The sequence below is a fragment of the Tamandua tetradactyla genome, chromosome 1 (genome assembly GCF_023851605.1).
Source record: "Tamandua tetradactyla isolate mTamTet1 chromosome 1, mTamTet1.pri, whole genome shotgun sequence".
Classification (NCBI taxonomy): domain Eukaryota; kingdom Metazoa; phylum Chordata; class Mammalia; order Pilosa; family Myrmecophagidae; genus Tamandua; species Tamandua tetradactyla.
Genome location: NC_135327.1, coordinates 9,250,880 through 9,278,157, shown reverse-complemented (window position 1 = coordinate 9,278,157; position 27,278 = coordinate 9,250,880). Strand labels below are relative to the sequence as shown.

General features: G+C 39.7%; 1 protein-coding gene across 10 annotated transcripts in view; it reads right to left on the bottom strand.

Moving 5' to 3' along the window:
* PTPRT (protein tyrosine phosphatase receptor type T) overlaps positions 1 to 27,278 on the bottom strand; it is a 1,205,819-nt gene that overhangs the window by 799,384 nt on the left and 379,157 nt on the right. For all 10 annotated transcript variants that reach the window (XM_077168216.1, XM_077168229.1, XM_077168210.1 and 7 more), the window contains one exon: positions 13,379 to 13,504. In XM_077168216.1, coding sequence (XP_077024331.1) covers positions 13,379 to 13,504 — 126 coding nt within the window. The remainder of the gene's footprint in view (positions 1 to 13,378; positions 13,505 to 27,278) is intronic.

The following is a 27,278-nucleotide window of genomic DNA, read 5'->3' as shown; positions in this document are numbered from 1 at the left end:
GGCCATAATAGTTCATGGTAGAGTTGGGATTCAAGTCAAATTGTCTCCAAGGTCTCTGCTTTTAATCCACCACGTCCTATCAGATGATTCTGATGCAGGTGCTCTGCAGTCCACATCTTTTTTTGGTGTTTTTTTTTTTATTGTATACTATAACGTACATACAAAGCAAAGAAATACAAAAGCAATAGTTTTCAAAGCACTCTTCAACAAGTAGTTACAGGACAGACCCCAGAGTTTGTCATGGGCTACATATGCTCCTCTCAGAATTTTCCTTTTAGCTTCTCCAGAATAAAGGAGGCTAGAAGACATAAATGTTTTTTTTAGCATCACAATTGACTTTTTTCTTTTTTGTGGAAAATAACATAAACACAAAAAAGCAATAAATTTCAAAGCACAGCACAATTACTTGTAGAACAGATAGTTTTGTATGGGTTACAATTCTACAATTTTAGGTTTTTACTTCTAGCTGCTCTAAGACACTGGAGACTAAAAGATATATCAATCTAATGATTCAGCATTCACACTCATTTGCTAAACGTGACCTTCTCTGTATAGCCCCACCATCACCTTTGATCTTTCCCCTACTCTTTAGGGGTACTTGGGCTATGGCCATTCTAACTTTTTCATTTGTAGGCCACATTTTAAGAAACAATGCCAAAGCATCAAGAAGAGATGGTCCGTTTACAATAAAAGGAGATGGAAAACAAGACATCACACCACTAGCAATCAAAGATGAGAGAGAAACTAACAAAAGGCACCTGTTTCTTTCTGGTTTTATGCCCTGGACCTGATGCAGCAGGAAGGTTGGCCCACTAAGAACATCAGGTGAGGAGAGGAGTTAGGACATCAAGGTAAGAGAGAGGCTGGCAGAACCAGCCTTGCACTGTCAGGCCTTGTTCATCACCTGAATCATCCTAGGGCAGGCCTCGGCCCAGATACCTCAGGTAACACCAAAGAATAAAGGCAGAACATTTACTCAAACTGAGTCAGAAGTAGCTCCTTACCTCTCCATCTCTATCTGCCCCTGGAGGCTGAGAAACAGTTTCCCAGACACAGGAGAGACATGTGGAAGTCAACAAGTTCCAGTGTCCCCCAGATAGCACAGAAATGAGACTCAGCCAGTTCCATGTGCTGGATACTTTTCAGTGGTCCCACAAGAATGAGTGAGTTAATGTGCAATGGACAGAGAGAGCCATGCCAGCAAAGGGCCATGCCAGCAAAGGGCTGGTCCTCTGGACCCAGAAGGTTCCCCAGTGGACACAACAGGGAATATTCTTCATGAAGCTGGGCCATGAGGGATGTCTGTTTACCCTCCTTGTCAACTGCACAGCACACCACATCTGCTGACCTTTCTGCAACTACAATTCCTCCAATACTGTGGGTAGACAGCATAAAAATACGAATACATATTACTCATATTTTTAGATAGAGCTTAAAGCCATTAGGAATGTGATGATTCCAGAGAGAAATGCAAGATGGTGGAAGGGGCAGAGGTTACACTTCAACGAACCGCATAGAAATCCCAGCTCAACAATTTATTAGCTGAGTGGCCTTGAGCAAGTCATTCGAACTCTCCAAGCCTGTTTCCTCTTCCCTGCATTGGGGAAACTCTGGTTACTTCATGGGGTTTTCACAAGAGACAGATGAGAAAAAAATCTCTTTTCTATGGCCTAGTGCATGGCAGACTGCAGGTGCTTTAATGGAGACAAATTAACTCCCCTCCAATAGAAGGTGACATCATTAAAAAAAATGATGGGTGTTAAGATAAATGGATGGGTAGATGGGTGAATGAGTGGATGGGTGGACGGGTGGATGGGTGGACAGGTGGATGGGTGGAAGGGCGGGAACTGCGTGTTGAAGCACTGAACTTAAGTCACACCAAAACATTACACCCTTACATTTGCTCTCTTATGCTTGCATCCTCTCTTCATTAGCAATACTGATGGACTTAGCCAATCAGCCATGTGATGGGATGACTGGCCCTCAGTGAATAAAAGTTGGGTATCCCCCCACCCCCAATTTCCCAGACAGAAAATCTCCCTCCAAAATGGTTTTCAGATAACTTTAATGTACAAAAGCTTAGGCGTGGAGGCGAATTAGTCAAATGTCTACTTAGGATATGTAATACATGACTTAATTACACATAAATATTTAAAAACCACAACTTTAGGGCGGGCCACAGTGGCTCAGCAGGTAAAAATGCTTGCCTGCCATGCAAGAGGATCTGGGTTTGATTCCCGGTGCCTGCCCAAGTAAAAAAACAAAAAAAAGCAAAAAAAAAAAAAAAAAAAACCCACAACTTTTATAAAATATACTAATTTAAAAATAGATAGTGGTTACAGGCAAGGCTCAGGCACCAGGCTGCTTGGTTCAAACCTCAACAGCCCCTTTACTAGCCGTCTGCTCTCAGGCAAATTATTTAACATTCGGGGCCTCAGATTTCTTCTCTGTATAACAGGGATAATAAAAGCACCCAGCTCACAAGGGTTGTTGAAGTATGAAGTGAGTTAAAAACAAGTAAAACCTTATAATCCTGTCTAGTAAGGGGTAATTATGTGTTCGTTTCGAATCATATTTTACTGCTTATCCATTACATTTATGGAACATTTTTATCCAAACTCTCCATATATGTCATTGATATCAGTGTCTGTGGCTTTGAAAGAACCACTTTTTAAGGTGCATTACACAAGTCATAAGTCCACACTGTCTTTACTTTCAACCACAATGTTTGGATTCAATACTTTTTGAATCCAGGTATGATGTTGAAGAAAACAGGACGTCAAGGTGAGCCCCACATGGGTTTCACGACAGGTACCTTTTCCCGTGTCTCTGATGTTCTGTATTCTGATCACCAGTTGCTTTTCAGTGACAACTTGCACGTGTCACTACCCGATCAACCCTACAGAATTACCACTAAATCTGTGTTAAATCTCCTGGCCTTCTTTTTCCCACCAGTTCTATGATCCTTGTAAACACCCCAAACTAGCCATGACTGGGCTCATTGCAGGCGATTGTCATTTCCCCAATTATGGCTTTTGTAGTTCAAAGTATGTGAGTGAGCATCCCATAATATTGGGCACTTTGTTAGAACTTTTCTAGGAGCTGCTTGAGGGCAAAGATCTTGCTTTTGGCTTGGGCCTATGGGGTGCTGTTTGGCTTTTGTCGATTCTTCTCCCACTGCCAGTCCCTGAGTGTTAGCTAAATAAACGGTTTTATTTATGGAACACCAGGCAGCCCTGGAGAGTGAAAACCAGACCTGAATACTGGAGATGGCAGGCCTGTCTGTGAACTCTGGTCTCTTGCATGGTTTACATCCTCGGGAGAGAAAGTGGTCCAGAGCTCACCTGGAATCAGACCTCCTACGGGCAAATGCTTGTCTGGCTCTGACCCTGGGAAAGTCATCTAATTTTTCTGTGTTTCAGGTTTCTTCATTTCTAAAATGCACACAGTAATAACATCTATATCAGAGGACTGTTGTAAAGATTAAGTAAATTAATCTATTTACGGGTACTTAGAGTAGTACTTGGCACCTAATAATAAGCACCACATAAAGGTCTCTTCCCTGCTATGGAAGCATGTATTACTATTCTCACAAGCATGTATTCCCTCTGTCCCTCTCTCCTTCCTTCCCTTTATCTTATTCTCTCTGTCTCTGGAAGGCTATTTGTCTACCTGTTAATAGTGGCCATTTGAGGGGACTGAGATAGGAGTGGAGAATGTTAATTTATATATACAAGTTCAGCATATTTAACAATGAGCATACAGTATTTTATCATTAAAAAGGGAAGAAAATGTTTTTACTAAACAGTGGCTAAATAGGAACATAAGCATTTATAGATACAACCCAATCAATGACAATATCAGCACTCATCAGGGGCACTTAAAGGCCTACAGTTCCAGATAATTTTATCAAAGGCCCACAAGAAAACATTAGGTCAGTTTTGGGGTCCATCCCATCGTTCCAGGGGGGCAGCCCATTTGTGATCGTATTTGCAAAAGTGTATCACTTTCTCTGGTGAAGGAAGAGCCAATCCCCTCATTCTCGTTACTTGCCCCAAGGCTCCTGGGATCAGTTTCCCCCTACCCCAGGTCTGGCCCAATGTGCCATCCTAACCACAGCCTCCTTCAGCTGGGCAAAGGAGAGTACCTCCAGCCCTGAGTACAGATGCTCCAGGCACAGAGAAAATGTCAAAGAAAACAGCAGCCCCCTGGAAGGTTCCCCTGAGGTTATTCCTATATCAATTCATTCCTCACTTTCCTAACACTAATTTAGGACACTGATTTAGTCCACACACTGCCCACCTTCCCCAGCCCCAGGGAAGAGTCAGCGAGAGCACACTGTGGTAAACTCAGCCCCAGGAGCACAGAGGAGAGGCCAGGGCTCTGGACCAAGAATCAGGGAAGGGCTCCTGGAAGAGTGACCTCTGGCCAGGGCTTTGTCTTGGTTGGAGAGGCCAGAGGCCTGGGAACAGAAGGTGCAGTCCAGCCAGAGGGGTCAGCAAGGTCAGAAGCATAAAGGTATAACCCACTGGGGTTGGAAACAAGAGAATTCAACTCCGGCTTTTGAACAACTAGTATTGTTTTGGAAGGATATCATCAATAAGAAGCTGGAGGGCCCAGCTTGAGAAACAAGTAGAAACCAAGGCATTTCTGGAGGACTGAGAAATAGGAAGTCCAACAACTCTCTTTTAGTACAGACACTGTGACCCGGATACACCCCTACCAGTAGACACCCCACCCCACGGGCCTCTGGTTGATGGCTCATCCTTCCCAGATGAAAGGTTCTAGGCTGGGGGCCCAACTGGCCAAGCTCAGGTCACATGCCCAGCCACATCCAGCTCCAGGAAGTGGTGAGGATCCATGCTCTTGGCTTCCACAGAGCCCTGTGTCCACCCAGACTCAACATAAGGGGAGAGTTCCAAAATCAGGAAGCAGGGTTGGAGGCTGAGCTGCAAAAACTAAAGCACAAAGACCCTCTCTTGTGATTACACAGAAGGGGAAGGGGAATGAAAGGAAAAGGCCAAATGAGGTGGCCAAAGCTGGGGATAGATGCTGGCATCATACCATGAGACAGTTCCATTATTGATAAGAGCAATTAATTTAACAAATATTTACCAGCAGCTACTATGTCCCAGGCAGTGGGTTACAGATGCAACTACAACATTGTCCCTGCCTGCAAAAAGAACAGAGGCTAGTTCAGTTCACAGACTATAAACAGACTTGGTATTCATCCCAGAAGCCCTGGTGAGACCAAACTGGTTGATTACTATTCTGAATATAATTCCTGCTAATACCCAAAGGCCGCCATCTAGTGTGCTAAGAGTGACAAGAAGATGGACACAGGGGCTCATTATCAGTTCCCAACATGTCTTTAGCACTTTGGAATTTACAAAGCATCAACTCATGGACCATTTTCCAAGATTACATGTTTGACATGTGGATAATATTTGTGCTAAGATCTCAAAAATAATACAACCCACTCTGGGATACACAAGGGAATACAGAACATATACCCAAAGGTAAATTTGATAACTCCTATTGGAGATGAGTACAGAGATACATGTGCAAAGACACTCACTGCAATGGAATTTAAGAGTAAGAAACAAGAAAGAACTTAAAATGCAACAATGCAGGGTGGTTAAATAAATCATAGAATATTTGCTGTAATGGTAAACTATGAAGCCTTTAGGAAACAGGTTTTCAAGAAATATTTAATGACATGAGAAAATGCTCAAAAATAATGTTAGGTAGAAGAATAGCTATATATGTGAGTTTGTGTACATATAAGACTTTTTTTTTGTTCTTTAAGCTACCTCCATTGTGAACATTTGCTACAATGAATATGCATTATCTTTGCAATCATAAATCATGACTATAAATAGAAGTAATTTTGAAAGATGCTTAGTTTGGCACAATACATAATTCTTGACCCTGAAGTTTCAGCATGCCTGCTCTGCACATACAACTTACATGACCTTAGACCAGTCACTTCACCTCTCTGGAACTCAGTTTTCTAAATAATGAGGAGGAAATAAAGGATGGTATGCAGATGAGATGATACAATGTCTGGAAAAACGCCTAATCCAGTTCTTGGATAGGATGGGTACACAGTTCCCTTAAATGAAAGCAAATGTCCCAAAACTTTTACAGCACTTCTGTGTGAGTTCTAGTGTGGAAAGGTGACCTGGTCAGGGGTTGAGGTTGAGGTACAGATGTGTGGCTGACCCCAAACCCTCTTCATATGGACATCAGATGGAGCTCACAGCCAAGGGCAAGTGGCATGAAGGAAAAGCCACTGCTGTCCTGGAGACTGGGCCTGCTTCCAAGGTACAGTGATTCGGTGAAGTATTCATGTCTGCATGGCTGCATCCCTGGGTGGATGTCCTCCTGTCCATCCAACCAGGCAACCAGGCTCTTAGTATTTCTCAGTCCTGGAAATTTTTGCAGGATAGAGAGAATTCAAAGGCTCCTTCTTTCCTCCTTTCTTTTTTAAAGTCTAAACTCACTGAAGAGATTAGGCTGTGGGTTTGATAAGTTTGGGTCAAGAGGAGTGTGCCTTGAGGGCTAAGAAGGTGAGGGGAGATGTTCCCCCAAACTGAGAAGAGGACAGTGTTGGATCTGCGAGCCCTGCACTGCTCAGTGCCAGTCCCTGGGGAGGTGGGGGTCCCACAGGGGATGTTGGGAAGTGCCCCTGGGCTGACTGGCCCCGGGGCAAGGGAAACAAGCCTGGAAAAGACACAGCAAAATCACCAGACCCGAAGGGACCTCAGGGGAATGCAACTGCACAGGTTTCTCAGAAGAAACCACAATGTACACCTTAAGGCTTAGGACATTTCCAGAACCCTAGAGAAGGGGGAGCCCCAACATTGACTAAGATTTAATTTCTCAACTCCCTGGGGCTCAGGGTCAGATTCAAGCTGATACAGAGAAATAAATGCAGCATTTCTTATGCACCTGGATTTCTAGCCTGAGTTCCAACACTTGACATAATGTCCTACAAGTATCAGAAGGAAAGAGTTGGAAACTCTCCAAGACCTATTACCTCCAGCCTCTGTCCTTTAAAAAAGACACTTGTAGTACTCGCAGCTTTTTTCAGGGCTCCCCCCAAGAAAACCTCCTTTGGGGCCCAGGGCTGTACCCCAGGGTTGCTGTGTAGAAATCCATGGCAAGTATAGGGGAGGCAAGGCTAGGAAACACTAGTGGTTGTAGTCAGTTCCGTTGATAGGACAGAGACCTGGAGAGAGGGCTTGTGGATATAGCAGCCCCCATTCCTCTGTGACAGCCTCAATTAAGACGAGGTAGTGGGGAAAACAGTTCTGAAGCCTGGAATACTAGCTTGAAGGCTTTTCCCATGGAAAGGGATGAAGAAAAGAGTATGACAATGGCTCCTGTGTAGCATTCAGTGAACAGAGTTAAGATGGCAAAGGTGCTCAAGCTCTCCTGGCAGCAATGCATCAGGGGTATTTAGGCCCCTCTGGACAGATGCAAGTTTCCAGCACCATCTGGGCTGGTGTAAGCTTGAAGGGTAGGGCACAATTCTAAGGCAGACTTAAAACCAGAGACTATAAGAACTAGAAAATAAGAGGGGAACAAGCATTGGTCACTCTCTATTATGTGCAGACATTGTACATGCACACAGGCATCACCCCAGTTAACTCTCATGCTGGTCCCCATGTTCAGGATGAGGAAACTGAGGGAGAGGGGTTAAGGCCTCAGAGTCACTCAGCTATGGAGTAGGATTGGAATAAATGATCTGTAAACATGTGTGTGATAGGACTCGGGAAGAAAAGAACAGGATGCTGGAAGAACAATGAAGGGTCCTTTCATTATAACCAACATGGGAAGATTCCCTGGGGAGGTGTCACTGCAGCTGATACCTGAGGAATCAGCCAAGAGTGGAGAAAAAACATCCCAGCAAGAAGGAACAGCATGTGCAAAGGTCCTGAGTATTGGAAAAATGTGGCATGTACACAAAACTGAAAAATGATAAGTGTGTCTCAAGCATTCTGATAGAGAGGGAAAAGGTTCAGAGAAGACGCTAGAACATGTAGAACACTGCATGCCAAGGCAAGGAATTCAGATTTCATTCTACGTGCCAGGGGTTACCACTGGAGGGCTTCAGTGTCCACGTAACTTGAGCTGATTCATCTACAGCCAGGCACAGAGTTTGTCACACAGAAAGGGATCAGTAAAAGGTTGTGAAACATCTGAATACATGAACTCAAACGAGATTTCCAAACAGAGATGGAAACTGCTGGCCTTCAAAAGGAAAAGATTTCAGCCTTTGCTCGTGAGAACAGCTTTGCCTAATCCAAAGTCACTTTCATGCCTCTCTCCCTAAGAGGCACAAAGCAACACTGAAATCCACAGGCACATCATGACAGAATCATTTCGATGATTATTATCAAATGCCTCTATTGAGAAAAAGCTCAGAAGATCATATTAGCAAAATCCAATACTTATGAAATGATGATCTGCCATAATAAGGGGCTGAGAAAATTAAGATTAGAAGCAAGAGATTCTTTGGGGAGAAAGAATGGCATGTGGCATAGTAAAAGAATCATTTCGATGATTATTATCAAATGCCTCTATTGAGAAAAAGCTCAGAAGATCATATTAGCAAAATCCAATACTTATGAAATGATGATCTGCCATAATAAGGGGCTGAGAAAATTAAGATTAGAAGCAAGAGATTCTTTGGGGAGAAAGAATGGCATGTGGCATAGTAAAAGAAACAGCAATGGAAGGAATACAGCGACTGTTAAAGAAGCTGAAAAAGAGATCAGACTTCAATTAGAGATATGAATGAAACAGATCTGGTTAGGACTAAGGTAAACCAGAATACAGGATAAAGGATGGTATTGCCCGTATTTCAAAACCTCAGCTTTTGTGTGAGACCAAAGGAAGTGATGTTTATTTTGTCCGAAATCTAATTATTTCCACAGCACACTATCTAATTTAACTTGTCAGGTCCATTTATCTAAACAACATAATTACACAGAACCTAGAATAGGGAAGAGATCTTGTTATTTTGAACAGGTTAAGGTGATACCCCAAAACATTCCAGAGTATTTTGGGCAGAAAATAAAAAAGCGTTTGCAAAATCTCCTTGAGGAGCTGGGGGAAAATGTGGTACTATTAATTTTCCCCACCCGAGGGATTCTTGATATTCCCTCAAGCATTAGGGACTTGCAATTTAACAGACCAAGTCCTGCATCTTGAAGCTTGCCCTTATGAAATTTAACTCTGCAATGGCAAAGCTAAGCCTACTTATAACCATGCCTAAGAGTCACCCCAAGAGAACCTCTTTTGTTGTTCAGATGTGACCTCTCTCTCTAAGCCAACTCTATAGATAAAATCACTACCCTCCCCCAAAGTGGGACATGCCTCCCAGGGATTGACTCTCCTTGGCATCACGGTACATGACTTCCAGGGATAAGCCTGGCCCTGGAATCATGGGCTTAAGAATGCCTTCTTGACCAAAAGGAAAAAGAAATGGAACAAAATAAAGATTCAGTGGCCAAGACATTTCAAAACTAACTGAGAGGTCATTCTGGAGTTTCCTCTTATGCAAGCTGCAGCCAAAAAATTACAAATGGCTACAGTATGCCAAGACCCAGCAAACAGTATTCCTGAAAACCCTAAAGAATGCCCTGGACTCTATCTAAGTCTCTAAAAGTGTTATACTTAGTATGTTTATTTTTTCAGAAACTAAAGGCCTCCAGATTGTTCCTATGCCAGGTAAGCCTTGAAACCCGAGGTACTATCTCGCCAAGAACATCAATGAATTTCATACCTCTACCCCATAAGGTCAACACCCCTTTCCTGCATGAAGAAGTTAAAATGGTCATTGTTCAGATATCCCTGAAGATTGAGAGAATGATTAAATGAGAGGGAGAAGGTATAATAGAGAATGAGAGGGAGGAGATGCAATAGAGAAATTCAGATTTACCAAATGATTATGACTACTAACTTATTATATAGATATTTCTTTCTTAGTTTCTAGTATACTAGAATAGCAAAGGAAATAGGGAAATTGCTGTGCTGTAATCAAGTAGCCCCAATCTCTAATAATGATTGTATACCTATACAGTAAAAAAAAAAAAGTCAGTTCCCCATGTTTATATGGATCTACTTCTGGATGTTTTATTCTGATCCATTGATCTATATATTTATCTCTGACAATAATACACTATCTTAGTTAACTTATCTTTATTGCATGACTTTAAATTGGGTAGGATGCAATTCTAGGGGCCGATAAGGGAAGAAAGAAAAGGTATGGGATGTCGTGAGTTTTCTTTTTCCTTTTTTATTTCTCTTCTGGAGTAATGCACATGATCCAAGATTGATCATGGTGATGAATGCACAACCATGCAATGATCCTGTGAGCCAATGATTGTACACTCTGGATGGACTGCATAGTTTATGAATATTCCTCGATAAAATTACATTCGAAACAAAAAGAGCCATGAAAAAAAATTGGAAGGATTGTAGCACAGATAAAAAAAAATGCATGATTAATCAACAGAGGTTCCAAAGGCATTTGATATCATTTATCATCCATTTTTTCATTAAAAAAAAGTTGGCACAGACCATTTTCCTATCCATCTTACTATCCATCCATTCATCTCTGCACCCATCCAACAAAATGTTATTTAGGCCCTACTATATATGTCACATTGCAGAAGGCAATGAAAATAAAACTATGGACAGGACTTTGGTGGTCCTTGTTCACATGGAATTTCTCATCTGGTAGTAAAACAGACATTGAACAAGTTATATATATATATATGCATGTTACAGGTATAGCGGTTACAGAGAAAGCTGACCCAGACTCGGGGATCTAGAGATGATGGTTCTGAGGAAGTGATGTTTGAGCTAAGATGTAAAGGGGAAGTACATATAAGTCAGGAGAAGAGGATGGAAGAACATCCCATAGAGAGTGCTGATCTTATGTGAGTCTCCAAGGCAGCAAAGAGTCTGTAATTTTCTGGGAACTGATAGAGACCAGTGATAAGTGAATACAGGGAGTAGTGAAACACATTAGGACTAAGGTGTAGGTGGAACCAGAAGGCCATTGTAGGGCTGGAGGACAAAGTAGGGCTTGTAGGCTCTCAGAGCAGGGCTTGGAGGCCATGAGAGTACGGCTTGGAGGCTACAGCTGGGCTTGGAGGCCATGGTAGGGCTGGAGGCCACAGTAGGGCTGAAGGCCATGGAAGGGCTTAGGGGCCTTCATGGAAGGGCTTAGGGGCCTTCATGGTAGGACTTGAAGGCCATAGTAGGGCTTGGTGGGCATGGTAGGGCTTTAAGTCTTCTTTGTCAGAGCAATGGGAGGCCTCAGAAGGATTCCAAGCACAAGCTAGGTGAGGCAAGAGTGAGGAAAGGTAACATGAATGGCTCTTAATTTTAGTAAAATCTTTTCAGATTCTCTGTTGATCCTAGATTAAAGAAGTCAAAAGACAATGCCAAGATATCTGTTAGGAGGTTTTCTAGTATCCAAGAGAGAGCCGCTAGTAGTCTAGACCAGGGCAGTGATGAAGACGGAGAGAAATCGGTAGACCCAAGGTGTACCCAGGAGGCAAAATGGCAAGACAAAGTACTGGAAGAAGGTGTAAGAGAGAGGAAAGAGAGAAGTATGTTCCCTGAGTTTTTGATGGAGAGGAGTCTCCTGAGACAAGGAACACTGTAGAGTAAGTTGACTAGAAGGAGAAAATGGGTGAATTAAGTGTTCAGTTCTGAAGATGAGTTTAGGGAGATTACAGGACTTCAGATGGACTAAAGACGAGCAGAAAGAGTATATGTGCATCTACCACATACACATGCACCTACACAGGTACACGCACACACACACACACACACACACACACACACACAGGGAGTTCCAAACTTATTTTGTCCAGAACAAAGATGGCTATGCTAAGCAGCAGCAACTGTGGTATGTTTTAGCACAGATGCTCTTGGCCATGTGATGTTTGACTCCATCATCTATACCACAACACTCTTGTGGGAAAAATAACATCAGTAAAAATAATGATGAGGCAACAGGCATAAAGGTTGTCCTAAAGTCACTGTGCTAATGTCCCAGGGACATGGAGATGGTAACTCCTACCATATCTGAATAGATCAATTTTGTAGCATAGAACCACTTTTTTATAGCTAGGGCATATATCAATACTCAGGAGGAATGCATACAAGCAGTTTAAAGCCCTTAGTAAGGCCATTTGGAAACTTCCAGCAACCTCCTGTCTTGGACCCAAACTCAAAGTCAATGGGGCCACACCTTCACCTGGACATCTCTGAGCCTCTCCTTTGCCTTCATCTTCATTGCATCTTTGCAGCATCCTGGAAAACGACTTTCCCCAGAGGCAGCCAAGTGGCAGCCAAGCTGGTGGCTGTGTAGGTTTAGGATTCATAAAAGATGTCTGGGCTGGAGATATAAACGTGAGAGTCACCAGCTACAGACGGAAAGTAAAGGAATGAGAGTGTCGAGGCCATAATGAAAAGTGTATAGGATGAGCTTGAAAAACTCCAATGTTGAATGGCCAGAGTGAACTGACAAAGGAGACTGAGAAATCGTGCAAGCAGGTAGTGGTAGAAACCCCAGACAGTATGTAGAGGAGAGGAAGGACCTGATTAGGGTGAATTATAGAGTATGACCTCTCCTCTCCAATACCAAATGTCTTTACAAATATATCAGAGATCCTATTTACCCAGAGAGCTGATCATAATATTCATAAAGGTGAATCTGTTTCTGGCTTACTTCACCAGATAAACCTCCTTAAGAGTCACATCATCCAGGTACACCATACCTAAATATGTTCTCCTCTTCCAGGCATGCTTCTCAGGAGATATATCAGGTGCTACTCTCATAGCCCTGCCTCAGGTGTCCACCAAGCGTGTATACATAGGCCATCAGCCCCAATGGTCAAGGATAAACTTGGCATTCAGGATGTCGGGAAATTATCATTCTGAGTGTTGAAATTTCCCTATTAAACCTCAACTTGTACATATACAAGCTGTGTCTATGCTGCCTGGAAGAAAAGGAGTGACTTCAAATTCTTCAAAAGTTCTTTCTCCTTCTAAAAATCCTCTATTATCAGGCCTCCAAAACATAAAGCCCAGTAAAGCCTTCCTTGTAGATAAAGCTCAGAATATCAAAGCTAAAAGAAATCCAAAAAGTTCCTAAATCTAGGTGATATGTGACCCCTATGAATTCACCCAGCTTTGGTTCAAATACCTCTGATGATGGGGAACTCACTACCGTCAAAGTTATCCAAAGTCTTCTCAAACAGCTCAGATGGTAAGAAAGTTCTTCCTTGTGAGTCACCGTGAAAGCTAGCCATCCCCATCAAAGCCCCAAACACAATAGGTCACATACCTGTGGGTACTGCTGGGTCCAGCATTGGTTTCTCCCATGTGTTAATCTGCTCCCAGGTAAACCCATTGGTGCCCAGGGCCACGCTATAACCGCAGTTGCTATAGTGCTCGTCAAAGGAACAACCACCTGCAGACAAAAGAGATTTGGGTAAATACACCCCACGTCTGAGGCTTGGTTCGTTAACCCTGTTTCATCAGGTCTTCATTTACAGCTTTGAATTTTAAACTTTAGCAAATTTTTTAAAGGCAAGCAAATTGGATTTTATATTTGCTTTGGTGTTCTCAGGAAAGGCATTGACATATGCAGGCCCCCCTATTTTAAAAAGTTAATAAGGCTAGTTACATTGATTTCAATCTTCCCTCTGAGAAAGTAAACAGCAATGTCTCATTCTAAGTAGGAAAAATGAATGCCAGGGCACGCCTCTGTAATTGCTTCCTGCAACATGGAAAGATGCTGTACGGCAGGAGAAAAGAGCACTAGCTTCAAAGTCTAGCGCAACTAGACACCAATCTCAGCTTTACAAAGCTGTGTGAGCTGGAACTAGATGCTTAAAACCTCTGGGACTCCATTTCCTCACCTGTAATAAGGAAGGAAATATTTATATTTCAGAAATATAGTAAGGATTAAATGGAATAACATACAAAATGTAACTGGCACAGAGTAAGTACTCAACGTCTACCTCCTTTGCTCTAAAACCATCCAAAAAAACCCCAATATTTTCTGCAGTAAAAAACAAGTTTGTGGAGAAATTAGAGCTTTTGAGTGACCAAGATGATAGTGTAAGTTGCTCCAGGGTGTCATCCCAAACAGAATATTTGAACAATCAGCAAAAAATGGGAGAGTGATCTTTCTCTGGAAAATAGTTAAAATGCTGCCATAACTGGACAAGGGCTACATCAAGAAAATGCATCCTTAAAAATAATAGGAGAAGATCATGCACACTTACTGGCTTCTATTTCCCCACCCCAGTCATTCCCTGGAATGGTGTGGAGACAGCCTTCACTCCCATCATAGCTCCCTGGTCCTGTTCTGGCGGGATCAGAGTAAACCCTTTGCACATACTGGGGTGCCTGTATGTTAGTATCAATCTACAAGGTGCTAGCTTCAAAGAGAAACAGGACATTCACCTCTGGCTCACTGTGGTAGTTTGAAGCTGTATGTAGCCCAGAAAAAAATGCTTTTAAATATAATCCATTTCTGTGGCTGTAAACCTATTGTAAGTAGGACCTTTTAATGAAACTACTTCAGTTGAGGTGTGGCCCACGTCGTTCAGGATGGGTCTTAATACTACTATTGGAGCCTTTATAAATGGAAGCAAGACAAAAAGAGAAAGCCACTGTAACAAGAAGTGAAAGTAATGAAACCAGAAGAGAAGGGAGAGACCAGCAGAAGCTGCTATGTGCCTTGCCAGTGGCAGAGGATCACCAGTAGCCAATCTTTGAGAGGAAAGCATTGCCTTTGATCATTTTCTCAGATTCAAAGCTGTAAGTTAATAAATTCCCATTTTTCAAGTGAGAACATTCCATAGTATGTGCTTTAAGCAGCAGAGGAAACAAAAACATCATCCTCTCAAAACTTGCCCTTCAGGTGGAAGCAACTTTCAGACAACTAAAGCAGTGTAACAAACAATTAAGTCAAAGTGGCCTGTGGTAAAGGAGTACAGGCAGCAAAACAGGTAACAGAGCACCCAGGAGTGGGGGAGGAGTCTATTTAGTAGTAAAGGGGGTATACAGATACCTTTAAATGGAGGAACTTCCTAAAGCCATGAGTGAGCACAAACCCAGGACAAGATGCAGGCTCAGAAAAGACAGAGAAGACCCTACACTTCACTTCTGACTCTAGTTGATCTTCTTAATATAAGGGCTAAAGTCTGAAGTAAAGCATCAGTCAATGCAAAGCCAATTTTCAAGGATTGTGAAAGTGTGAAAGGTGTTCTGTTTTGTTTTCTTGTTTTTGGCACTGGTTTCTTTGCTTTTCTTAGGTCCTGGAACTGGAGGAAATCATTACACTAGCTAGACACAAGCCTAAAGACAGATAGCTCAGTGTCTACTCCAAGAAAAAATATTAAAATAAAGTATACAATAGAAGATCACAACATAAAGAAAAAAATAAATGATGGCCCATCTAAAGGAACTTGATAAAACTTTAGAAACTATCAATGAAGAAAATTAGACTTTGAACACACCAGACTCTGGAACTCCATTTCCTCACCTGTAATATCGAAGGAAAAATTTCATTACAGAAATATAACAAGAACTAAATGGAATAACATATGAAGCATAACTGGCACAGAATAAGTATTCAATGTCCACCACCTTCCTTCTAAAACGATTTATTTGAAAAACAATATTTTCTGCAGTATAAAACAAGTTTGCAGAGAAATATCTTCAATATATTCAAGGAGATAAAGGAACACATGGAGAAAAAAGCTAAAAGATATCAGAAAAATGATGAACAATAAGAAAATCTCCAAAAAAGAGATGCAAATTTTTAAAATGGTCCCAACAGAAATTCTAAAGTTGACGATCACAATAACGGAAATGGAAAACTCCTTGCAGGGTGTCAAAATAAAACTGAAGCCTGTACAAGAAAGGACAGGTAACTTGAAGACAGGATGATGGAAATGATTCATGCTGAGGCATAAGAAAAATGAATGGAAAAAAGTGAACAGAGTCTAAGAGACCTGTGAGATACTATCAAGCACAATAAATGCATTATGGAAATCTGCAAAGCAGAAGAAAGAAAGAGGAACAGAAGGAATGTTGAAAGAAATAATGGCCAAAAAATCCTAAATTTAATGAAAGACATAAATATGCACACTCAAGAATCCCCGCAATACCCAAACAGGACATAAACTTATGAAGAGAACCTTATCTAGACACATAGTAATCAAGTAGTCAAATGCCAAGGACAAGGAGAGAGTTCTGAAAGTTGTAAGAGAAAAGCAACCTGTTTCGTATTGGAAGTCCCAATAAAATTAAGGGAGCAGATTTCTCATCAGAAATCATGGACACAAGAAGGAAGTGGGAGAGATTAGGACATTTCCAGACAAATGAAAGCTGAGGGAGTTCATCACCACTAAACCAACACTACAAGCAATGCCAAAGAAAGGTCTTCAGACTGAAAGGAAAGGACACTAAACACTTGATCAAAGAAGCATAAAGAAATAAACCTCTCCAGTAAAGGTAATCATATGGTAATTATAAATACCAGTATCATTGTGTTGCATTTTTTATATGACACACAACTTCTTACTACTTAACATGTTCTACAAAGTGAATGCATAAAAAGTAATGGTAAAATCTGGGTTTTGACATACAATGTATGATGATATCATTGGTAACAACTACCACAAAATGATGGGGACAGAGTGACATAGGAACAGTGTAGGTATATGCTACTGAAGTTAAGGTGGTATCAAAGCAAACATGATTGTTACAGATTTACGATGATAAAGTTAAACCCTGTGGTAATAACAAAGAAAGTCTGTGAAAATATATAAGGAAATGAGAAAGCCCCACAAAAAAAATCAAATTAATATGAAAGTAGACATTAAAGGAATAACTGAGAGATAAAAATAGGCATAAGACTTACAAAGACCAAATATCAAAATTGTAGAACAGAGACTGCAAGGCCAAGATGGCAGCTTAGCAAGGTGTGGGATTTAGTTCATCCTCCAAGCAGCTAGAAAATAGCCAGGAACAGTACAGAACAACTGCTGGGGCCACGTCAGTGACTGGACACGCAGTGTACCCCAGTCTGGACAAGCTGGACTGGCTGCGAGCCCCCCCAGAACCGTGAGTTCCCCAAGCCGTGGTGGCCAGTACTCCTCCACCACAGGCTACATCCCAGAAGGGAAAGGAAACGGACTTTACTAGCAGCAGAGCCTGAGTGCAACCAAGCTCCAATTGTGGAATTAATTAACAAATTTTGACTACTAAAATTAGGCCCCCAACTCAGCTGAACCACGAGTAAAAGCTGAGGTTGCTGGTTTTTGTCCCGGTGCAGAGGGGGCAAGGCTGACGGAAAAGGAAAAAAAGGAAGAAATACAGAGGTTTTTGGATCAGATAGCACTTATAAGTGCTTGAAAGGGTCCGGGCCCTAAAGGAAAGGAGGGGCACATAAGGACCTGGAGATACACAAAGCAACATACTGACTCAAGCAAACCTGAGGAAGGGGCCCTGCTCTGAAGAGGATTTTTTCTTTTATTTGTGGCTGTGTTTATACAGCTTGACTACTCTTTGGATACAGTTACAAGTCTTCTCAGGCTCCAACTGCAGCAGGAAAGGGCAGAATTAAGCTTGTTTCAGAGTTTGTCTGGAGTCTACGCCTTCCCCAGGAGAGGGGTGGGGCCCAGCTCAGGTAGATTCTTTCCCTCAAGGAATTCAGACCCCAGGGTCTGGAGAACTGAAGTGATTAAAGTCAGCCTATGACCTCTCCTCTGTCTCCACCATGCCCCAGCACAGAGAGTCTGCTGAAGATAAAGGTACCCCATTAACTTATGCTGTTGGGACCCGCCGGTAGACAAGCACCATGAACCAGGCAGGAAAGGAAAAACACAGAGTCCAGAGGCTTCATAGCAAAGTCTTTCAACTGCCTGGGTCTCACCCTCAGGGAAAACTGACGCACGTAACTCTTTCCTCCTGAGACAAGGCCAATTTGGTCTGGGAAAATCTGGCTGGGTTCTATAATACCTAAGGAGACCCTCAAGGAAAAAAATAAAAGGAACCATACAGGCAGGGCAAGAAACAAGAAAACAAGAATTGAAAAATTCTGATCTATTAAACAAAACCTAAGCTTGAGGTCTAGAATAAGCTGAACTGAATGTCAAAGAACAGACAGACAACAAAGTCATCTAGCAAGAAAATCCTGGGTAAAAAAAAAGTGAAAATAATCTCCAGAACAAACTGATTAAATGCCTACATGCCAGGAAAAAATAACAAATCATACTAGGAAAATTGAAGATAAAGCCAGGTCAAAGGAACAGAACAATTCAAATGAGATACAGGAGTTGAAACAATTAATTCAGAATGTTTGAACAGACATGGAAAGCCTTGCCAAAAATCAAATTAATGATTGAGGGAGGATCTAAAGAAGGCAAGGGATGAGCAAAAAGAAGAAATCGATAGTCTGAAAACACAAATCACAGAACTCATGGGAATGAAAGGCACAGTAGAAAAAAGCAATGGAAACCTACAATGTTAAATTTCAAGAGGCAAAAGACAGCCTTAGTGAACTGGAGGATGGGACATCTGAAATCCGACAAGCAAAAGAACATAGAGGGAAAAGAATTGAAAAATAAGAGCAGGGACTCAGGGAATTGAATGACAACATGAAGCGCACAAACATATGTGTGGTGAGTGTTCCCAAAAGAGAAGAGAAGGGAAAAGAAGGAGAAAAACTAATGGAGAAAATTATCACTGAAAATTTCCCAACTATTATGAAAAACTTGAAATTATAGATCAAAGAAGTGCAGCATACCCCAAACAGAACAGATCCAAAGAGATGTACTCCAAGACACTTACTAATCAGAATGTCACATGTCAAAGAAAAAGAGAGAATCTTGAAAGCAATAAGGGAAAAGCAATCCATTACATAAAAAGGAAGCCCAAAAGGACTATGCATAGATTTCCCAGCAGAAACCATGGAGATGAGAAGAAAGTGTGAAAATATAGTTAAGTTACTAAAAGAGAAAACTGCCAACCAAAAATTCTATATCCAGCAAAATTGTCCTTCAAAAATGAGGAGGCAAGTAAAACATTTTCAGACAGAAAAATCATTGAGGGAATTTGTGACCAAGAGACTAGCTCTGCAAAAAATACTAAAGGGAGCACTAGAGACAGAGAGGAAAATACAGCAGAAAGAGGTGTGGAGAAGAGTGTAGAAATGAAGACTATCAGTAAACGTAAAAAGAAGAAAACTTAGATATGACATATAAAATCCAAAAGGGAAAATGGTGCAAGTACTACCCATACAGTAATAACACTAAATGTTAATGGATTAAACTTCCCAATCAAAAGACAAAGACTGGCAGGATAATTTAAAAAGCAGGACCCATCTATATGCTGTCTATAGGAGACACATTTTAGACCCAAGGATAAACACAGGTTGAAAGTGAAAGTTTGGGAAAAGAGATTCCATGCGAACGACAATCAAAAAAAGAGCAGGAGTAGCTATACCAACAGCCAGCAAATTAGACTTCAAATGTAAAATAGTCAAAAGAGACAAAGAGGGACACTATGTATTAACAAAAGGAACACGTCAATAAGAAGACATAACAATCATAAATATTTTTGCACTGAGCCAGAATGCTCCAAAATAATGAGCCAAACACTGAAAAGAGAAATAGACACATCTACCATAATAGTTGGAGACTTCCATTCCTTACTCTCATCAATGGACAAAACATCTAGTCAGAAGATCAATAAAGAAGCAGAGAATTTGAATAATGCAACAAATGAGCTAGATTTAACTCATTTATAGACATTTATAGAACATCACACCCCACACCAGCAGTATACACCTTTTTCTCAAGTGCTCATAGATCATTCTCAAGGATACACCATATACTGGGTCACAAAGCAAGTCTCAATAAATTTAAAAAGATTGAAATCATACAAAACACTTTCCCAATGATAAAGGAATAAAGTTGGAAATCAATAATAGTCAGAGGGCCAGAAAATTCACAAATATATGGAGGCTCAACAACACACTCTTAAGCAACCCATGGGTCAAGGAAGAAATTACAAGAGAAATCAGTAAATATCTCAAGGCAAATGAAAATGAAAACACAACATATCAAAATTTATGGGATGCAGCAGAGGCAGTGCTAAGAGGGAAATTTATTGCCCTAAATGCCTATATCAAAAAAAGAAAAAGAGCAAAAATAGAGAAATTAACTGTCCACTTAGAAGAACTAGAGAAAGAACAGTAAACTAACCCCAAAGCAAGAAAATGGTAAAAAACAAAAAACAAAAAAACGAAGATTAGAGCAGAAATAAACAAAATTGAGAACATGAAAATGATTGAGAAAATCAATAAAAAACAGAAGTTGGTTCTATGAGAAAATCAGTAAGATTGATGGACCCTTAGTGAGGTTGACAAAAAAGAAGAGAGAGGATGCAAAGAAATAAAATCAGAAATGGAAGAGGAGACATAACCACTGACCCAGCAGAAATAAAGGAGTAATCAGAGGATACTATGAGCAATTTTATGCTAATAAGCTAGAAAATGCAGATGAAATGGACAACTTCCTAGAAAGGCATGAACAACCAACATTGACTCAAGAAGAAATAGCCTAAACAAACCAATCACAAGTAAAGAAATTGAATTAGTCATTAAGAAGCTCCCAAAAAAGAAAAGTCCAGGGCCAGATGGCTTCACATGTGAATTCTATCAAACATCCAAGAAAGAATCAGTACCAACCCTACTCAAACTCTTCAAAAAAATGAAGAGGAGGAAGGCTACCTAACTGGTTCTATGAAGCCAACATCACCCTCATAGCAAAGCCAGACAAAGATATTACAAGAAAAGAAAATTACAGACCAATCTCACTAATGAATATAGATGCAAAAATCCTCAACAAAATTCTAGCACATTAAAAGAATTACACATCAGGACCAAGTAGGATTCATCCCAGGTATGCAAGGATGGTTCAACATAAGAAAATCAATTAATGTAATACACTCTATCAACAAATCAAAGCAGAAAAACCACAGGATCATCGCGATTGATGCAGAAAAGGCATTTGACAAAAATCAACAATTTTTCTCGTTGAAAACACTTCAAAGGATAGGAATAGAAGGGAATTTCCTCAACATAATTAAGGGAATATATGAAAAACCCACAGCTAACATCATCCTCAATGGGGAAAAACTGAAAACTTTCCCCCTAAAATCAGGAACAAGACAAGGATGTCCACTGTCACCAGTGTTATTCAACATTGTGTTGGAAGTTCTAGCCAGAGCAATTAGACAAGAAAAAGAAATGCAAGGCATGAAAATTGGAAAGGAAGAAGTAAAACTTTCACTGTTTCCAGACGATATGATAATAGATGCTGAAAGCTCAAAAAAAATCCACAGCAAAACTACTAGAGCTAATAAATGAATACAGCAAAGTGGCAGGTTACAAGGTCAACACTCAAAAATCTACAGTATTTCTATACACTAGTAATGAACAATCTGAGGGGGAAAATCAAGAAAAAAATTCCATTTGCAATTGCAACCAAAAGAATAATATATTTAGGAATAAATTTTAAAAAGGATACAAAAGACCTATACAAAGAAAACTACAAGAAATTGCTAAAAGAAAGCACAGAAAATCTAAATAAATGGAAGGGCATACCGTGTTCATGGATTGGAAGACTAAATACACTTAAGATGTCAATTCTGCCTAAATTGATTTATAGATTCAATGCAATACCAATTAAAATCCCAAAAACTTACTCCTCAGAGTTAGAAAAACCAATAACCAAATTTCTATGAAAGGGCAGTGTGCCCCGAAAAGCTAAAAATATCCTGAGAAAGAAAATGAAGTCAGAGGTCTCATACTACCTGACTTTACAGCATATTATGAAGCTACAGTGGTCAAAACAGCATGGTACTGGCATAAAGATAGATATATTGACCAACAGAATCGAAATAGAGTGTTCAGATATAGACCCTCTCATCTATGGACAATTGATGTTGGAGAAGGCAGTCAAGCCAACTTACCTGGCACAGAACAATCTCTTCAATAAATGGTGCCTAGAGAACTGGATATCCACATGCAAAAGAATGAAGGAGGATCCATATCTCACACCCTATGCAAAAATTAACTCAAAATGGATCAAAGTCCTAAACATTAGATCTAAGACCATAAAACTTTAAGAAGAAAATGTAGGGAAATATCTTATAAATCTTATAATAGGAGGCAGTTTCCTGGACCTTACACCCAAAGCATGAGCATTGAAGAAAGAAAGAAATGAGAACTCCTCAAAATTAAACTTTTGTGCATCAAAGAACTTCATCAAGAAAGTAAAAAGACAGCCTACACAATGGGAGACAATATTTGGAAACGATATATCAGATAAAGGTCTAGTATCCAGAATATATAAAGGTATTGTTCAACTCAACAACAAAAAGACAGACAACCCAATTATAAAATGGGCAAATGACATGAACAGACACTTCTCAGAAAAGGAAATACAAATGCTTAAAGGTACATGAAAAGATGCTCAACTTCCCTGGCTATTAGGGAAATACAAATCAAAACCACAATGAGATACCATCTCACACCCATCCAGAATGGCCATTATCAATAAAATAGAAAATGACAAGTGCTGGAGAGGATGTGGAGAAAGAAGCACACTTATCCACTGTTGGTGAGAATGTCAAATGATACAACCGCTGTGGAAGGCAGTTTGGTGGTTCCTCAGGAAGTTAAGTATAGAATTGTCATATGACCCGGCAATACCTTTGCTAGGTATCTACTCAGAGGACATGAGAGCAAGGACACAAAAGGACAATTGCACACCAATGTTTATAGCAGCATTATTTACAATTGCAAAGAAATGGAAACAGCCAAAATGTCCATCAACAGATGAGTGGCTAAACAAGCTGTGGTATATACATATGATGAAATATTATGCAGTTGTAAGACAGAAGTTCATAAAGTTATGAAGTATGTAACAACATGGATGGACCTTAAGGACATTGTGCTGAGTGAGATTAGGCAGAAACAAAAGGATAAATACTGTATGTTCTCACTGACATGAACTAACATTAGTGAATGAACTTGGAGAATTTCAGTTAAGAACAGAGACCATCAGGTGATAAAAACAGGGTAGACATTGGGTAAATTGGAGCTGAAGGGATACAGATTGTACAATACTACCTAACTAACAATCATGTTAATACACTGAATGAAACTGAATATGAGAATGATAGAAGGAGGAGGGCTAGGAGCACAAATGAAATCAGAAGGAAAGATAGAGCATAAAGACTGTATAATCTAGGAATGCCTAGAGTGTATAATGATAGTGACTAAATGTACAAATTTAAAAATGTTTTTGCATGAGGAAGGACAAAGGAATGTCAATATTGCAGGGTATTGAAAACAGGTGGTAATTCATATTTTAAAACTTTAACTTATATGTGAGATTAAAGCAAAAAAATGTCTATTTGGTACAAAATTTATATTTTGACTAGTGCATTTCCTAATATAACTTATGTGAACAATTTAACTGAACACCATAAGTACATAGAGCCTTGAGTAGGAAATGAGATTTTGTAGTTTGTCCAGAGTGATGCTCCAATAAATCCCAGAGTGATCTGAACAGTGAATAAAAAGTATTTGCACAGTCCCCTTGGGGCAATGGCGAGAAAGTGGGGAAATTCAACTTCCCCATGTGGAGAATTCCTGATATTCTCACAAGCAGTGGGAACAACCAAAGCAATAGGCCTAGCCTTCAATCTTGGTGTTTGTTCATATGAAACCTATCCCCACAAAGGATAGGTCAAGCTTACTTAAAATTAGTCCTAAGAGTCACCCCTAGAGAACCTCTTTTGTTGCTCAGATGTAGCCTCTCTCTCTCAGCCAACACGGCAAGCAAACTCACTGTCCTTCCCTCTCTACGTGGAATATGACTCCCAGGCAATGTGGGACAGAAACCCTAGAATGAGCTGGGACTCAGCATCAAGGGATTGAGAAAACCTTCCCGACTGAAAGGGGGAAGAGTGAAATGAGACAAAATAAAGTGTCAATGACTGAGTGATTCCAAACAGAGTCGAAAGGCTATCCTGGAGGTTATTCTTACACATTAAATGGGTATCACCTTGTTAGTCAAGATGTAATGGAGAGGTTGGAGGGAACTGCCTGCAAATGTAGAGCTGTGTTCCAGTAGTCATGTTTCTTGTAGATGACTGTATAATGATACAGTTTTCATAATGTGACTGTGTGGTTGTGAAAACCTTGTGTATGATGCTCCTTTTATCTATCTTATGGACAGATGAGTAAGACATATGGATTAGAAATAAATAAATAATAGGCGGAACAAATGTTAAAATAAATTTAGTAGCTTGAAATGCTGGTGACTGGGGAGGGGGTACAGTATATATGAATTTTTTTCTTTTTATTTCTTTTTCTGGATTGATGCAAATGTTCTAAGCAGTGATCGTGGTGATGAATATACAACTATGTGATGATACTGTGAGTTATTGATCATATACCAAGAATGGAATGATCATATGGTAGGATATTCATGTTTGTCTGTTGTCACGTTTGAAAAAAATTTTTTAAATAGTAGAAGAAAGATTTGCATTTTTTGCAGTTACTTTAAATATAAATGGATTAAATGTTCTAGTCAAAAGGAAGAGGCTGGTGGAATAGATAAAAGAGCATGACCTAATTATATGCTATTTCCAAGACACTTACCTAAAATTCAAAGACACAAGTAGACTGAAAGTGAGAAGACAGAAAACAATATATACAAACAAATAGCAACCAAAAGATAGAGGGAGTACCTATACTAATGTCAGACAAAATAACTTTAAGCCAAGAAGTTTTACAAAGGACAAATAAGGTCACTATATACTGTTCAAGGTACCAGTTGAAAAGAAAAAATAACAATTATAAGTATGTATGGACCAAAAGGCAGAGCCCCAAATTTATGAAGCAAAACTTGACAGATTTGAAGGGAGAAATATATATTTCTACATTAATACTTGCAAACTACAATATATTACTTTCATTAACAGATACAAGATCTGGACAGAAGATCAATAATGAAATAAAAGACTTGAAGGATACTCTAAGCCAACTAGACCTAACAAACATATATAAAACACTTTACCCAGCAGCAGCAGAATATACATTCTTCTTTAGTGCACCAAAATCATTCTCTAGGATAGAAGATATTTTGGTCACAAAATAAGTCTCAAAAATTTTCTGAATACTGACATCATACAATGTATCTTCAACCACAATGGAAAGAATCTAGAAATGAATTACAAAGGGAGAACCAGACAATTAACAAATTTGTGGAAATTAAACAACACGTTCTTAAACAACCGGTAGATCAAAGAAGAAATCACACAGGAAATTAGGAAATTCTGGGTAGTGAATGCAAATGAAAACACAACATACCAAAATTTATGAGAGGCAGCAAAGGAAATGCTGAAGGAAATTGAATAACTTTAAATGCTTACAATAAAAAAGAAGAAAAATCCCAAACCAGGCACCTCACCTTATAGCAGGAGGATCTAGAAAAAGAAGAGCAAAATAAACTCAAAGGGAGCATAAGGACAGATGTAACACATATTAGAGCAGAGAGAGACAAAATACAGAATAAAAAACAAACAATGAAACCAAAAATTTTGGTTCTCTGAAAAGATCAATAAAATTGACAAACCTTTAGCTAAACTGATACAGAAAAAAATGAAAGAGGATACAAATAAGTGAAATCAGAAATGAAAGGGGGGCTATTACTACCAAGCTCACGGAAATAAAAAGAATTATATGAACAACTGTTTGCCAACAAATTAGATCACTTAGAGTAAATAGACAAATTCCTAGAAACACATGAACTACCTACAGTGACTCAAGAATAAATAGAGGATCTCAATTGTCCAATAACTAGTAAAGAGATTTAATCAGTTATCAAAAACCTCCCGACAAAGCAAGCCCAGGACCAGATGTCTTCACTTGTAAATTTTACTAAACATTCCAAAAATTAAAACCAATAATGTTCAATCTCTTCCAAGTAACTGAGGAGGAAGGAACATGTGCTACTCATTCTTTAAGACCAACATCACCCACATATCAAAGTCAGATAAAGATACCACAAGAAAAGAAAATTGCAGAACAATATCACTTATGGATCTAGATGCAAAAATTCTCAACAAAACAACCACAAAACACCCATCAAACTGAATCCAATAGCACATTAAAAGAATCATACACCATGATCAAGTTGGATTTATCCCAGGCATGCAAGGGTGATTCAACATAGAAAAATCAATTAATATATTACACCACATGAATAAAACAAAAGAAAAAATAACACAAAATCATTTCAGTCGATACAGAAAAGGCATTTGACAAAATCCAGCATCCCTTCTACATAAAAAGCACTTAGAAAACTAGGAATTAGAGAAAACTTCTTCAACATGATAAAGGGTATATATGAAAAACCCACAGCTAACATTTAGCTCAACAGTGAAAGACTGAAAACTTTCCCTATGGATCAGAGACCAGACAGACAAGGATGCCCACCGTCACCACTATTATTCAACATTCTGCTCAGAGACGTTAAGCAAGAAAAAGAAATAAAAGGCCTCCAAATTGTAATGGTAGAAGTAAAAAATTCTTTACTTACAAATGATATGTCCTATATGGAAAAAATCCTGAAAAATCCATAACAAAGCTACTAGAGCTAATAACAAATTCAGCAAAGTGGTAGGGTGCAAGATCAATATGCAAAAATCGGAAGTGTTTTTATACACTAGTAATGAGCAATCCAAAGGGAAATCAAATTAAAAATCTACCCATTTACAGTATCAACTTAAAGAATCAAATATCTCAGAATAAATTTAACCAAAAATCTCAAGGACTTATACATGGAAAATTACAAAACACTATTTTAAAGAATCAGAGAAGACCTACATAAATGGGAGGACAATCTGTGTTCATGGGTTACAGTACTAAATATTGTTAAGTTGTCAATTCTACCCAAAGCTATTTACAGATTTAAGGCAATCCCAAAAAAACTCCAACAGCCTTCTTTGCAGAAATGGAAAAGCCAATCACCAGATTAAATGGAAGGGTAACAGGCCCTGAATATCAAAACCGACTTGAAAAAAAAAAGAATGAGGTTGGAGGATTCGCAATTCCTGATTTTAAAGGCACAATAATAAAAACGTTA